This window comes from Mauremys mutica, chromosome 2 (genome assembly GCF_020497125.1).
Source record: "Mauremys mutica isolate MM-2020 ecotype Southern chromosome 2, ASM2049712v1, whole genome shotgun sequence".
NCBI classification, from domain to species: domain Eukaryota; kingdom Metazoa; phylum Chordata; order Testudines; family Geoemydidae; genus Mauremys; species Mauremys mutica.
In genome coordinates this window covers 282737798-282752319 of record NC_059073.1, presented here as the reverse complement: position 1 = coordinate 282752319, position 14522 = coordinate 282737798, and the positions used below count along the sequence as shown (strand labels likewise).

The 14522-nt window shown below is 40.6% G+C and overlaps 1 protein-coding gene across 2 annotated transcripts in view; it reads left to right on the top strand.

Annotated features, from left to right (window-relative positions):
* LOC123363539 (sodium channel protein type 5 subunit alpha-like) overlaps positions 1-14522 on the top strand; it is a 94681-nt gene that overhangs the window by 28074 nt on the left and 52085 nt on the right. For both annotated transcript variants that reach the window (XM_045004640.1, XM_045004641.1), the window contains exons 11-15: positions 528-929; positions 2422-2551; positions 6142-6380; positions 6741-6932; positions 8118-8471. In XM_045004640.1, the coding sequence (XP_044860575.1) occupies positions 528-929; positions 2422-2551; positions 6142-6380; positions 6741-6932; positions 8118-8471 (1317 nt within the window). The remainder of the gene's footprint in view (positions 1-527; positions 930-2421; positions 2552-6141; positions 6381-6740; positions 6933-8117; positions 8472-14522) is intronic.

The following is a 14522-nucleotide window of genomic DNA, read 5'->3' as shown; positions in this document are numbered from 1 at the left end:
TATAGATATAAGCTAACATCCACTTCTTCAGTCTTTAAAAAAAATCTCTTTTGGGGTGGGAAGGAAGCATATAATGTTACAGTGCAAAAGTTAAACTTTTGAGAAAGTTATATGTGAAAGAGAAGGTATAATGAAAGTGAAGTGTCAGCCTTCATTGCAGAATTTTCTGTAAGAGAAGTAGTTTCATGAACATTTAAAAATATAAATAAAAAAACCATTTCCTGTAGTATTAGGAAATGAAACAAGACTGCACTGGAACTAGAATTCAATTAACATTCCATAAGAAGTCTTTTGCAAAACTAAAATCAATATTTAGTGAAATGAAGTTACAAGGATTAGCAGAGATTCCTGCTTCAGCTGATAGGATTTCAATAACTGTTATTCAAAATCCTTTTTGAGTAACTTGAAATATAGTGGGACTTATGGATTGTCCATGGTTGATGGGAGAACTCAAAATCTTTATCATTCCCAAGAAATGTATTGCTTGATGTGCCATTTTCCCCTTTTTCCTATTTTGGGACTTTTAGGCTCTTCTTGGTCTGTCTTATGATGCCAGTGCAAATCAAATGAAGCGCAGGCTCAGCCATGGAAGCATATTCAATTTCCAGATATCTGGCAGAGACGTTGGCTCCAAAGCTGATTTTGGTTCTGATGAGATCAGCAGTGCTGGGGAAAATGAAATCCAGCGTGGGTCACTGTTGGTTGCACGGACTGGAAGACTATCGAGTGTGCAAAGTCAAATGAGCCATAGTTCTTACCCTGCTACTCCAAACTGCATGCAAAATGGCAAGTCCAACAGCACAGATGGTTACAATGGCGTGGTTTCATTAATGGGAGGAGGAAGCACCAGGGCATACAGTCTAGAACCACCTGCTCCTGAAGGGTTATTGCTCCCCACAGTTATGGAAAACCCTAGAATAGGTGATTTGGTAAGAAAAGTGCTATTTTAAAAACATGTACTTCATATTATGTTTTCCTCCAGAAGCATAAGGTTTTCTGTGGTTTCTTTATGTACTTTAACATATTGAACATCTACAAAAACACAGTAGGAGAGGACCTGTTGAAGAAAATCTGCTCTCTACTACACTATTTTAAATCTGGAGTAACTCCAGTGAAGTTGAGAACAGAATCTGAACCAGTGCGAGCATCATCGACCAAATTCATCACTTGAATAAGAAGATACAACTTCACTGATTTAAATGGATCTGCATTGAAAGTGGCCACATGAGTTTAACATAGCTCTCATGCTACTGACAAGTGTTGTTAAAGTGGTTGAAGTATTTCCATTCTAAACTGCCTTTTTCACCTGTTCAGAACTTTTGCAAACTTACTTTTCAGGCACCTGAAAGTTTCTAGGTCTCGTCTCTGCTAAGTGGTGAAAAATTTGAGCAATATGAGTTCAGCCATTTTTGAATATGAAAAATAATTCTTGTGATCTTTTTTGAGCAGCTCTTGTGCTGAAATGGTTTGCAATAGAAAGATATAATTTGGCATGAAAATGCTCCTTAGTGAAAATAAGTGATCCTTGGTATTCCGATGAAAATCCACTTTTGTTTGGAGAATTTATGATGGTTTGAAAATTGTACTCTGCCTGTTATATAACCATTTTATATAATCTCTTAGTATACTAAAGCAAAAAGTGGCACTGTACATGGATGTGTGTTAGATTTTGGATCTTTTAAAAAAATTTTATGTGGGATTTCAGACAGTTTGGAGAGTGCGTGAAAATTTTCCCAGTGGGGATGAGACGAATAGGCAGGACGTAGGGAGAAGCAATAAAAAGGGCTGAGAAGAGCTGGTGCTTTAAAAAGAAAATCATATATGCACAATGGGAGATCTGCAACCTGTTGATCCTTCTCTAGGATAAAAGAGTTTAGAAGATAGGGAGTGGGAAAAATGTGCAAAATGTTAGGACTTATGGGTGATCATTGCATTTATTTAGCCCTGGTTGAAAGCATACAAACCCATTAAATTTGTATATGATTCCAACCCAAATCCATGAAGAGAGGGGAGGAGAGGGAGGTCAGGATAACAAAATTAATAGAATATTATAGCATAGACTATCTACTTGGGCATGTGTGTAACATGCCAGGTGTTTCATGATGTGCAGAAACACTACAGATAAATTCAGGATAGGAAATTCAGAAGGCTCAATAAAAGAGGAATTGTAGATAGGCAGAATCTCTTTAACCAAATTGAAATTTGTGCAGAAGACTGGAATGGAAATACCCTGGGAACTTGAATGGCCACAAGGGATTAGAGCCTTCATTTTACATCTCATTCTAAATGGCTATTTCCTGCAGAAGAGACCCATTTATTTCACTGCATGTCTTCATTCATATTAACCTCCTCAGCTACCCCATCTGCCTGTTACTTCACGTTGTTTTATGGTATTTTACTAACCATGTTTACTTCTTTAAGCAGAGCCCTTTATGTGATGAGGCGAGCAAGATGTATTTGGGCCATCGTCTGTCAGTGGATTATTTTAATGAGCCACTTCAAAGACAAAGGGCAGCAAGTGCAATCAGTATCATTACCAGTGTCCTGGAGGGTAAGTCATTTCTCATCATTTTTAATTCAAACCTAATCATGTGTTGATGTGAAAGATCAGAATGTCATAAAAATGTCAACAGTAAAAAATTTAAAGTTGTTAATGGAGCCTTTGTAGATGCTATAGTTAGGAAATTCCAGAATTAATGTTGCCTATGCAGCCTTAATTTGGCTCCCTTGTGAATATGTGTTATAAAACAGTCTAATTACATGATCAGACTTTTAATCTAAAGGACTCTCACCTCATTCAGTGCACAGGATGGACAGTGAATGAGATAGGGGTCGCAGAAGGAGAAATGATGTTCTTTCATGTTTAAGGCCCTGGAGCTGAGTTCTAGTCTTGACTTTGCCATAGGCTGGGATATTGGGAAAGATTATCATAGGCACATGCTCAAGGGAGCCAAATAAAGTTTGCCCAGGCAAAATTAATACTGTCGTTTCCAGACTTTTCAGTGCTTGACTTTGCCATCTTAAAATTCTTTTAATTTAGTTTTTATACATAATTATAGATGGGTCTGCTAGTGTCACCTATTATTAAGGTTACCTGACACGTCTCATTATAAGGTTCTGTTCCAGCTGCTTATAACTTTGCCAAACATTAATCTTTTGGGCTTAAATCTTATATGCTGGGTGTCTACCTCAGACTGATCAATTTTGGAAAATTTCAGCTGTAACAGTTTAGCCATTTCTGAAAAAAAAGAAAGGTTGGGGAAAAAAACCTTTTGTTTTGCTCATGTTAAAAAATTCTGGTGACCTTTTATTTAATGCCCCCCATTCTTTGAACAGAGATTTGAAATGTGGTAAGGGCTATGTAGGCTATATGAAAAAAACAGGTGTGGAGATAAGAGAGGTAGCCTGGATTTTAGGAGTAATTTCCAACTGACTGGGCTGAGTGTATCTGTAACAATTTTGTACCCATTCTTTGTTAGCTGTCATACTGTAGCATTAGCAAGAACTTGAAATATAGTGTCTCTCCCCCACTACATGAGGCATTATATTCCCTCCATTGTTCTGCCAGTCTTTTAAATCACTTTTTGATAGGGTTATCGGAAATAGTAAATAAATAACATTAACAAAAGCATTGGGAGAGGTGAAAATTTGAAGCAGTACCTGCAAAGCAACAGTCACGACCTGTCCCTTCCCTGGCATACTTTGTTCAACAGCAGCGTCTATAGGTTGCTTGTACGGCCTTTCACCCAGGGGTGCTGGAACAATTTGTATAGTGGGCATGCTGAGAGCCATTCAACCAAACTGTAAACTCTAGTTCCCGCACCTATGGTTTTATCCTTCTAATCTGTCTGTCACTGTCTAGTTTTTAAGTTCTCAGCCATTTTCATCTTTTTTTACATACACGATTTTACGAATTACACCTATGCAACAGCACAGGCTGTCAGCTACTACTATAAATAGTACATGAATATCCAGAATGATCATTTGCTGCAGAGGTAATACACTTGATGCCTAGTCTTCCCCAAAACAATGTAAATTACATTGCTTTAGTCAAATGAATGCTATACACCAGATGGAAGAATCACACCACTTTTTTCATCACCCTCAGATCTTTGAAAATAGCTGTTAACCTTACGTACAGTTTCATCCAGCATTGTCCAGATCCACTGACAATTTGGAGCCTAATAAATGTTACCTATGTGTATGTACTTAGTTTTGCCTCTAGTGAGATTTGGCTTTAAGTGAATCTAAAACTTTCCTAAGATTCAGGTGTGATATCAGGTGAAGTGGATCTAATCAAAATTTAAGTGTAGTACACATGGCCGGCTCTAGGTCTTTTGCTGCTCCAAGCAAAAAAAAATTTTGGCTGCCCCCCACTCCAGCCCTGGGCTCCCCCCCTTGCACCCTCCTGCTGCCCCAGCCCTGGGCTCTCCCCCCTCCCACCCGCACTCCCTGCCACCCCAGCCCTGGGTCACTGGTAACTCGCTCCCAGTGCGGGTCATTCAGCAGGAATTTTGGATGTGCACAGAACACAGACAGGATTGGTTCCCATATGGTTACAGAACTGCAGTACAGTGGAACAATTTTCAGTTTTGTGTGATTGGATGATATCTGGATGCATATTATAAGACTGTCCTACATAAATGAGGAAAAGTTGAGGTGCCTTTATTATTCTTTTGTTCCACTCTTTGTTTCTATGGGGAGTTTGCCAATGCAATATCACTGTCTTCCTTTTAAACAAATAAAACTAACAAAAAGGCAATGGCTGTTGAAAATAGCAATTCCAGTCCTAAAAACCACTGGGAAGCATTTCTTGCTCAATTTTATCCTACTTTTTCTACAGCAAGTTACAGTGGATCAGTATATTTGATTTGGGAGAAATGAAGTAACAGCTGCCCAAATTGAGTTTGAGCACTCCTGAATTTGGAGGGTGTTCAAATCTGGAAGGCAGATGCTAGATTTCTTTTCTGAATATTAGATAAATCTGGAAAGGAAATGTTAATTTCTGCTTCCATGGCTCAGAAGTGGAAATCCTCCTATGTGCCTGGTACTGTATCTAAAGCTGCCCAGGTCCTCTAGTAGAGCCTCCCTTCCCTTACTTTTCATTTTAAATTCTAGTGGGATCCACATACCTCCCTTGCTAGGCTTCAGATAGAGAGGTGCACTGTCCATTTAGTCCACCTAATTCTTTCTTTGGGGGCTGCAAGGTGAGGTCACACCAGTATCCCTAATCCAGTCTGGGGATGTCTTCTCAAGGGGATATCTGGGCCAAAGCCTTCTACTCCTTGGGCATACTTGTTCCCCTGTTCACAGTGCCACCCTGCTCTAGCAATGAGCTCTCCATTCACAGCAAGCTGCAGCATGAGGTCCCAGCTACCTCACTCCCTCCCACTCTCTTTCCTTTGATTGCTGCCAAGGGAATGCTGGGAAATGTAGTTCTTTCCCTGCTCCAGGTCTGGCTCTATAGGCAGGGAGCTAACCAAGGAACTACAATTCCCAGGGCCCCCTGTTGCTTCTCAGCTCCCATGCTGGATCCTTGCCACCCCTGCAAATGTGCCGCCCCAAGCACCTGCTTGCTTTGCTGGTGCCCAGAGCCAGCCCTGGTAGTACAGGCATTTCACTTCAGCATTAATCAATCCCAGAGCTATTTATTGCATGCAGCATGATCATTGGTGATGTTGTAAACAAGATTTATGACATGTAAGTGGGGGAGAAAGCACAAAAGTAGTTTTTAAGTAGTTTTATATTCCTTGGTGCATCTGGAGCAAGGTTTTACCCCAGTCATATTTTCTAATGGTGTTGACAGTAGAAGTGTATGTCTGACGAACAAAGGCCTTATCCAAAGCCTGCTGAAGTTCAGTGGGTTTTGAATCAGACCTTATCGGAAGAGAATGAGTTTAAATACTAATTTGCTGGTCTAGGAAAGATCTTTAAAATGATTGCAGAGTGAGGGAGTGCCTTCTATAGAAAATGAGTGATATGATTTCAGAAAGTATCAAGAAGAGTTCCCTGATCACTTGTGAAGTGATGGAGTTTGGGGTTTTTTCTGAGCTTTCATTAGTTGCAGTTCTTCTTTTGCCACTTGGCTCAGCACTGATTACCAGGTTATTGCTTTTGTTTGTTTGTTTGTTTGTCATTAAGAACTTGAAGAATCACAACAGAAATGCCCTCCGTGCTTGAAAGATTTTGCCCTAAAGTATCTTGTATGGGACTGTTGTCCACTATGGTTGAGAATCAAGAACAAAATAACAATTTTAGTAATGGATCCATTTACTGACCTCGCTATCACTCTTTGCATTGTGATGAATACTATCTTCATGGCACTAGAGCACTATAACATGACACGCAAATTTAAATACATGCTTTGCGTAGGCAACATGGTAAGTGAATTCTCACATTCTATATGAAGAATGAATTTATAGATATTTCTACCAACAAAGAATGGTTATAGGAAAGAAAGCTTTTTGTTTGTTTGTTTGTTTGTTTGTTCAGGGATATGGGGTTCCCAGATGTTACTTTTTGTTTTCAGACATTCTAAACATCCTTTAGAATGCAGCAGAAAAGCTTAGAATTTTTATGACAATGCGTTATATGATTACATGATAAAAGTAGGATCTGCTGTTCAGATTTCATTGACCTATCTATAGCTAAGCTACTATATTTAAAGGAAGGTGGTCTAAAGAGAAGATGTACTTATGGTACCCTTTTGGCTGACATTACTTACTGTTTCTTTGTCACAGGTCTTTACTGGCATTTTTACTGCAGAAATGGTCTTGAAAATCATTGCTCTAGATCCCTATTACTATTTTCAGCAACGCTGGAATATTTTTGACAGCATAATTGTCACCATAAGCTTAATTGAACTGGGTATACCTAGAGGTCAAGGCAGAAAAGGAGGAGGAACCCTATCAGTTTTACGTTCTTTCAGACTGGTAATGTCTCATACTGATTCAATCTCATAAAACCTTTTGCATGAATATAATAGAGAGGATGTCAGTGCCCCCCATTCAGTGCAAGGAAAATTAATTTGTAAACCCTCAGTACTATAAATGGGAAAGACATTTTGCCAGATTTCAAACCCATTTGGATTTGACTGAAACTAATAAGGCATTTGTATTTTACTCGGAGATGGTTAAAAACATATGTAGTGAATGAGGTAGAAGAAAACCCCAACATTAATATATAGTGAAAGCTGGAGCAGAAAATGAACAGAATGAAAAGCAAAAGCAGAGACCCTGAGAAAGAAGAAGCAGAGCAGGAGATGGAGAAAAATTGTAATATAATAGGCATTATTTATATTATATAATGGCTAGGCACATCTACTAGCCTGAGTTTTAGAGAGGTGGCTGGTTTATCTATCCATATAATATATATCAGTATTTTTTTTTAGCTAGAAACTTTGGCATCAATAGGACTATTCACATGTTCAAAATTATGCATATGCTTAAGGGGTTTTTCTGGTTATGTGCCTTGTATATTATGGTGATGGATGAGATAAAAAACTCAAGATAGGTACTTGGCCTGGTTTCTAGAGGTGCTGAACATCCATAACTCCTAGTAACCTGGAGTTGTGGGTCTAAAATTTAGGCCATTTGCATATAAAAATTTGATTTTTGTAAATGAAAATCAAGTACAAATTAGATTAATCAGGAAGGTTATTAAAGTTTTGTTTCCAGGAGACATGGAAATATTGGAAGAATGAAATCTGCCAATATGCTGTCCCCCAAGATTATTTCCTGAGACATTCAAATTACAAGTTGGTAATAAATTACTAGTAGGGGTAATAATAATCATTTATGTTATGGAAGTATGCAAAGACAACAACCAGGATTGGGGCCTTATTGGGGTGGACTCTATAAAGATAGATAAGAAACAGTCATTACCCTGGAGCAAAAAGACACAAACAGATTAAAGAGCAGGGGATAGTGATATAACACATATGCAAATCAGTATGTCTATATTGCATTGATCATATATAGACTTTAAAATACCCTACATTTCACAGTGTTTGAATAATTTAAAATGTATATATAATGTTTTTAACCATTTTTAAACAATGCAATGTGAGGAATATCTAATCTTCTGTTATCTCATGCTATGCTTTATTTTTTACACAGCTGAGAGTCTTCAAGCTGGCAAAATCCTGGCCAACTTTAAATACCCTCATTAAAATCATTGGTAACTCAGTGGGTGCCCTGGGTAACCTTACCCTGGTTCTGGCGATCGTAGTCTTTATTTTCGCCGTGGTAGGAATGCAACTTTTTGGGGAAAAATATGCTGAAAAATGCTGTAAAATAAGTGACGATTGCAAGCCACGTTGGCATTTTATGGATTTTTTCCACTCATTCCTTATTATATTCCGAATTCTGTGTGGAGAATGGATTGAGACCATGTGGAGTTGTATGGTGGTAGCTGATAAACCACTATGCCTTCTAGTCTTCTTGCTCGTCATGGTGATAGGAAACCTAGTGGTGAGTTTCCAGCTATTTTTCTATTCTTCTTGCATATATAGTATACGATATACTGACTTGTCTTTTTATCACTCAATGATAAGTCCCCCAGGGATGTTGGTAAAGAGGTCACGCTATGTTGTGCTCTAGAAAATCCCATTTGTCTTTCACCTTTAGAACTCCTGTTAATATTTAAGTAAGACACTTCCAGTAGTGTAGCAATGAACTCTTTCACATGACAGTGATCATTCCAGGGAGGAATAGTTTTCTAACAGGAAAAAAAAATACTGGCAAGAATTAATTTTCTTATCAGGAGTTTGGTGTAAATTACCACTAAGCGTATAATTATCAAAACTTGTGTCTGCACCGCGTTCTTTGCAATCAGCCCCTGGACCCATATGTAGCCACACTGAAATCAGAATTCTGCCGGTACATAGCTCAATGCAGGCTCATAATTCAGGTCTCTTTAGATGCCAGACATTGGCTCTACTTCTCCTCTCTTTTACACTAGGCTAAATCAGGAGTGACTACATGGAAATCAGCATCCTATACAGCAAACAGGAAAACATCAAAAAAGAGCTTTCCAACCTGGAGACTCTCATCTATAACCAAACTTCCATACAAATGGACTTCACTAAAATAAGACAGGAGATCTACATTACTCACTTCACCTCTCTACAAAGGAAAAAGGACTGTAAGCTGTCTAAACTCCTACCTGCCACATGGGGCCACAACCGTGGTACCCCCAACCCACCCAGCAATATCGTCAATCTATCCAACCACACACTCAGCCCAGAAGAACAGTCTGTCCTATCTCGGGGACTCTCTTTCTGCCCTGCCACCCCCACCAACATGATACAGTTCTGCGGCGATCTGGAAGCCTACTTTCGCCGTCTCCGACTCAAAGAATACTTTCAGGACAACACTGAACAGCGCATGGATACACAGTTACCCTCCCACCAACAGCAGAAGAAGAAGAACTCCACATGGACTCCTCCTGAGGGTCGAAATGACAGTCTGGACCTATACATTGAATGCTTCCGCCGACGTGCACAGGCAGAAATTGTGGAAAAACAACATCGCTTGCCTCACAACCTAAGTCGTGCAGAACGCAATGCCATCCACAGCCTCAGAAACCATCCTGACATTATAATCAAAGAGGCTGATAAAGGAGGTGCTGTTGTCATCATGAACAGTTCTGACTACCAAAAGGAGGCCGCCAGACAACTCTCCAATACCAAATTTTACAGGCTACTTCCCTCAGATCCCACTGAGGAATACACTAAGAAACTGCACCATCTACTCAGGACACTCCCTACACTAACACTGGAACAAATCAACATACCCTTAGAGCCCCGACCAGGGTTATTCTATCTACTACCCAAGATCCACAAACCCGGAAATCCTGGACGCCCCATCATCTCGGGCATTGGAACTCTCACTGAAGGACTGTCTGGATATGTAGACTCTCTGCTCAGACCGTATGCTACCAGCACTCCCAGCTATCTCTGTGACACTACTGATTTCCTGAGGAAACTACAATGCAATGGTGACCTTCCAGAAAACACCATCCTAGCCACCATGGATGTAGAGGCTCTCTACACAAACATCCCACACACTGATGGAATACAAGCTGTCAGGAACAGTATCCCTGATGATGCCACAGCACAACTGGTTGCTGAGCTCTGTGCCTTTATCCTCACACACAACTATTTCAAATTTGATGACAATATATATCTCCAGATCAGTGGCACCGCTGTGGGCACCCGCATGGCCCCACAATATGCCAATATTTTTATGGCCGACCTGGAACAACGCTTCCTCAGCTCCCGTCCACTCACACCCCTTCTATACCTACGCTACATTGATGACATCTTCATCATCTGGACCCATGGGAAGGAGACTCTGGAAAAATTCCACCACGATTTCAACAGCTTCCACCCCTCCATCAACCTCAGCCTGGACCAATCTACACGGGAGGTCCACTTCCTAGACACCACAGTGCAAATAAGTGATGGTCACATTAACACCACCCTATACCGAAAACCTACCGACCGCTATGCCTACCTTCATGCCTCCAGCTTCCATCCCGGACACACCACAAGATCCATTGTCTACAGCCAAGCACTGAGGTACAACCGTATCTGCTCTAACCCTGCAGACAGAGACCAATACCTAGAAAATCTCCACCAAGCATTCTCAAAACTACAGTACCCGCATGAGGAAATAAGGAAACAGATCCAGACGTGTACTCAGAAGCCTCCTACTGCAAGACAAACCCAAGAAAGAAACCAACAGGACTCCACTGGCCATCACATACAGTCCCCAGCTAAAGCCCCTCCAACGCATCATCAGGGATCTACAACCCATCCTGGACAATGATCCCACACTTTCACAGGCCTTGGGTGGCAGGCCAGTCCTCGCCCACAGACAACCTGCCAACCTGAAGCATATTCTCACCAGTAACTGCACACCTCACCATAGTAACTCTAGCTCAGGAACCAATCCATGCAACAAACCTCGATGCCAACTCTGCCCACATATCTACACCAGCAACACCATCACAGGACCTAACCAGATCAGCCACACCATCACCGGTTCATTCACCTGCACATACACCAATGTAATATATGCCATCATATGCCAGCAATGCCCTTCTGCTATGTACATCGGCCAAACTGGACAGTCTCTAAGGAAAAGGATAAATGGACACAAATCAGATATTAGGAATGGCAATATACAAAAACCTGTAGGAGAACACTTCAACCTCCCTGGCCACACAATAGCAGATCTTAAGGTGGCCATCCTCCAGCAAAAAAACTTTAGGACCAGACTTCAAAGAGAAACTGCTGAGCTTCAGTTCATTTGCAAATTTGACTCCATCAGTTTAGGATTAAACAAAGACTGTGAATGGCTTGCCAACTACAGAACCAGTTTCTCCTCCCGTGGTTTTCACACCTCAACTGCTAGAACAGGGCCTCATCCTCCCTGATTGACCTAACCTCGTTATCTCTAGCTTGCTTCTTGCTTGCTTATATTTACCTGCCCCTGGAAATGTCCACTCGTGCATCCGACGAAGTGGGTATTCACCCACGAAAGCTCATGCTGCAAAACGTCTGTTAGTCTATAAGGTGCCAAAGGATTCTTTGCTGCTTTTATGGAAATCAGTGTAATTACACTATTGTATAAGTAGCATACATAAAAGGGAATGCTGGCCCATTAACTCTGAGATGACATTTTCATTGCCAACTTGCTTTCTGCGTATCAGTGGAATCTTTTTTTTTATTAAAGTTAAGATTTGAATATTTTTATTATTCCCACACAAAAATTAAGTTCATTTGGAGTTAAGGTTGAAAGCACATAAGAGTAGCTTAAGGGTACCAAACATTACAGGGATGTTTGTAATTACTCCTAAAACAAACATTACAAACCCAGGACATTCAGAGTTATTCAAAAACATCAGCTTGTGGTGTTTACATGGCACCCCCCCTACAGTCTCATATTTCAAAACACAATGCAAAATTAAATATATACAGTGAAAAACTCATGGAGTACAAGATCCAATTCTTCTCTTGCTTACACCAGTATAAATCCGGAGTACCTCAATCTGAGTTAACAGAGTTCCACTGGTGCAAATGATAAGAGTCTCAGGACCAAAGATTCTCATTATATGTGTTATTTCAAAATTGTAAGTTGGAGCTGGCAGTCATCTCTTATAGTAAGAAGCTTAGTGCAATAAAACAAAACAATTTAAAGCTGTTAAAAACTTTATGTGGCAGGAGAAGGGGTAGCCATCTGAGCATAACTGTCTTGTCCAATACGAAGCATCATAAATGATCATGGACTCCTACAACCTTGATCTTATGACAAAAGAACCGAACAGTCCACATACAGTGAGGTAGTTGGACACTGGGACAACCTCCCTAGCAGACTAGCTGCCAGTAGCTGGCCTGAACCTGCCAACCTCTTTGAGAGAGGGTTTATACCTGAATCCTGTTGCTCTTCCTCTGCTGTTGGGTTTCCTGAATCAAAGTTTCATCCAGAACTGGCACTTTATCAGGGGAGAGTTTGGAGAAAGTCACAGAAGTAGAGTCAATGGACTTGTCTACAAGAACATTTATTCTGTTTCAAAGCAGGTTAGATCAAAGCTCACTATGGACCTTTTAGTATGCAGTTACATGGTCCACACGGACATTTAAAGAGCAGCAACCTAATGTGGGGTAGATTTACACCCCAGCTTGATGTGAACTAACTGTTCATGTATACACGTCCAGTGATACTAAATCAAACTAGTCTTGCAGCATTCCCTGATGTTCCAATTATGAGTGTTCCCTTCTCACTGCACAAAACACAGAACGCTTCCATTGTGTCCCAGGCCTGTCCCCCAGCATATCCTGCTACTCCAAATCCCTATCCCACTGCCACCACCCTGCTCAACACATCTTATGATTGTGATTTAGTGGTGAATGAAGGCAAGGAGACAAGAGATTTGGATTCTATTTCTAGGTGAATCATTGATTCACACTGTATCTTGCCCAATGTCACCTAATCTCTATCTCCCTTGGTTTCCCTAACTGTAAAATGGGAATGATATTTACTGTCCCTATAGCTCACTGGGATGTTGGAAGATGAATTAATGTTTCTCAAGAGCTTTGAGAGCCTGAGATGAAAGGTGCTATAGAAGGGCACTACTATAATGAACAGGCTGGTGTGTATTTACTGAATTAAATCAAGAACTCATCATCTGTGTGTCTTTGGTCCCTTACAGGTTACAAAGATTCAGTTTTAACTTCAGTGGCATCTGTCATTGTAGAGTAAGAGGATCTGAATTATATCACTGGAGTTGCTGTGAAATTTTAAGTTGGCATGGTTTTCAGTCTGCACATTTTTTTAAAAATCAGGCCCTATATACATATCACATTTAGCTTATGAAAGCTCAGCTGGGAATTCACTAACATCATAAACTAATCGCTCTTTGTCCCTTCCTAGTCAATAGCATCTCACCTTCCACAACTTCTTACCTTTGCAGAGAAGGTTCCCCGCAGAGATGTCAGAATCAGGTAGACACAGTTCCCTAAGGAAGTCTCTTCTAGTCCTTTGAGTGTCTGTCCTGACCTTGGGGAAATTTCTCAGTCTGGTCTTCTAGAGTCCCCATCCTCCCTTTGCTGAAGACATTTGCTGGGGATGCACTGTTGGGGGCAGTTCCCTTTGAGGTCAAAATCTCATACAGTTTCACTAGGTAACCACTAGATCTAACAGTGGAAAGGTGGTTGCCCTCCCCCACTTCCACATGTTGAATGTCTCCTGATCCTCTATTTTGTTCCTGCCTTCTTACTGTTTTACAAGTGATGTTTCACAGGAGCATGTTGTTAGATTTTTGGATTCTATATTTTGCTCTCCCGCTATCTCATTGTGTGGACTTAACAAAGTCACTCCATCTCTGTGCCTCTCCATCTGTAAACAAACCCAAACAGAGTTTCCCCATCAGTAAAATGAGGATAACAACGTTCCTTTGGCCCACAGGATGAGTGCCTGGTTATGAAAAAATCCATATTTGTCTAAATGGGATGACAAATGTAAGATTCACCAGTCCATTACCCCTCCACTCTGAGCCCAACACACATATTCCTGGGACATGACACCAAAGAGGAAAATATTTGTGGGAGCTTCTTCTTAAAATACCGGCAGCACCAGATCTGCACCAGGATTTTAATGCAAAACATTCTGCCAGAGCTGTAATTCAAGGCTTACCAATGACTTTAAAGGAATTTTACTTCTCTGTTCTCTCAATTTACTCAGACTTCTCTAAAACCTGACCCAAACCTGAAATCGATGGAAAGACATCTGTTGAATTCAGTGATCTTTTAGTCAGACCTTCATAAATGAAATTCCCTTTTGTTTCAACACCTTTTTTCAAGAATCCCATTTAAAAAAATCTCCCTTCAAACCCATACTACAACTTCCAGGGCATGTCCATATACATTCCATTGATGGTGTGCCTGTGCCCCGTGCAGTCAAGTTCAGATTCTTTTGGCCCTCAGTGTCTGTTGGGGACCATGCCTTCATCCTGAG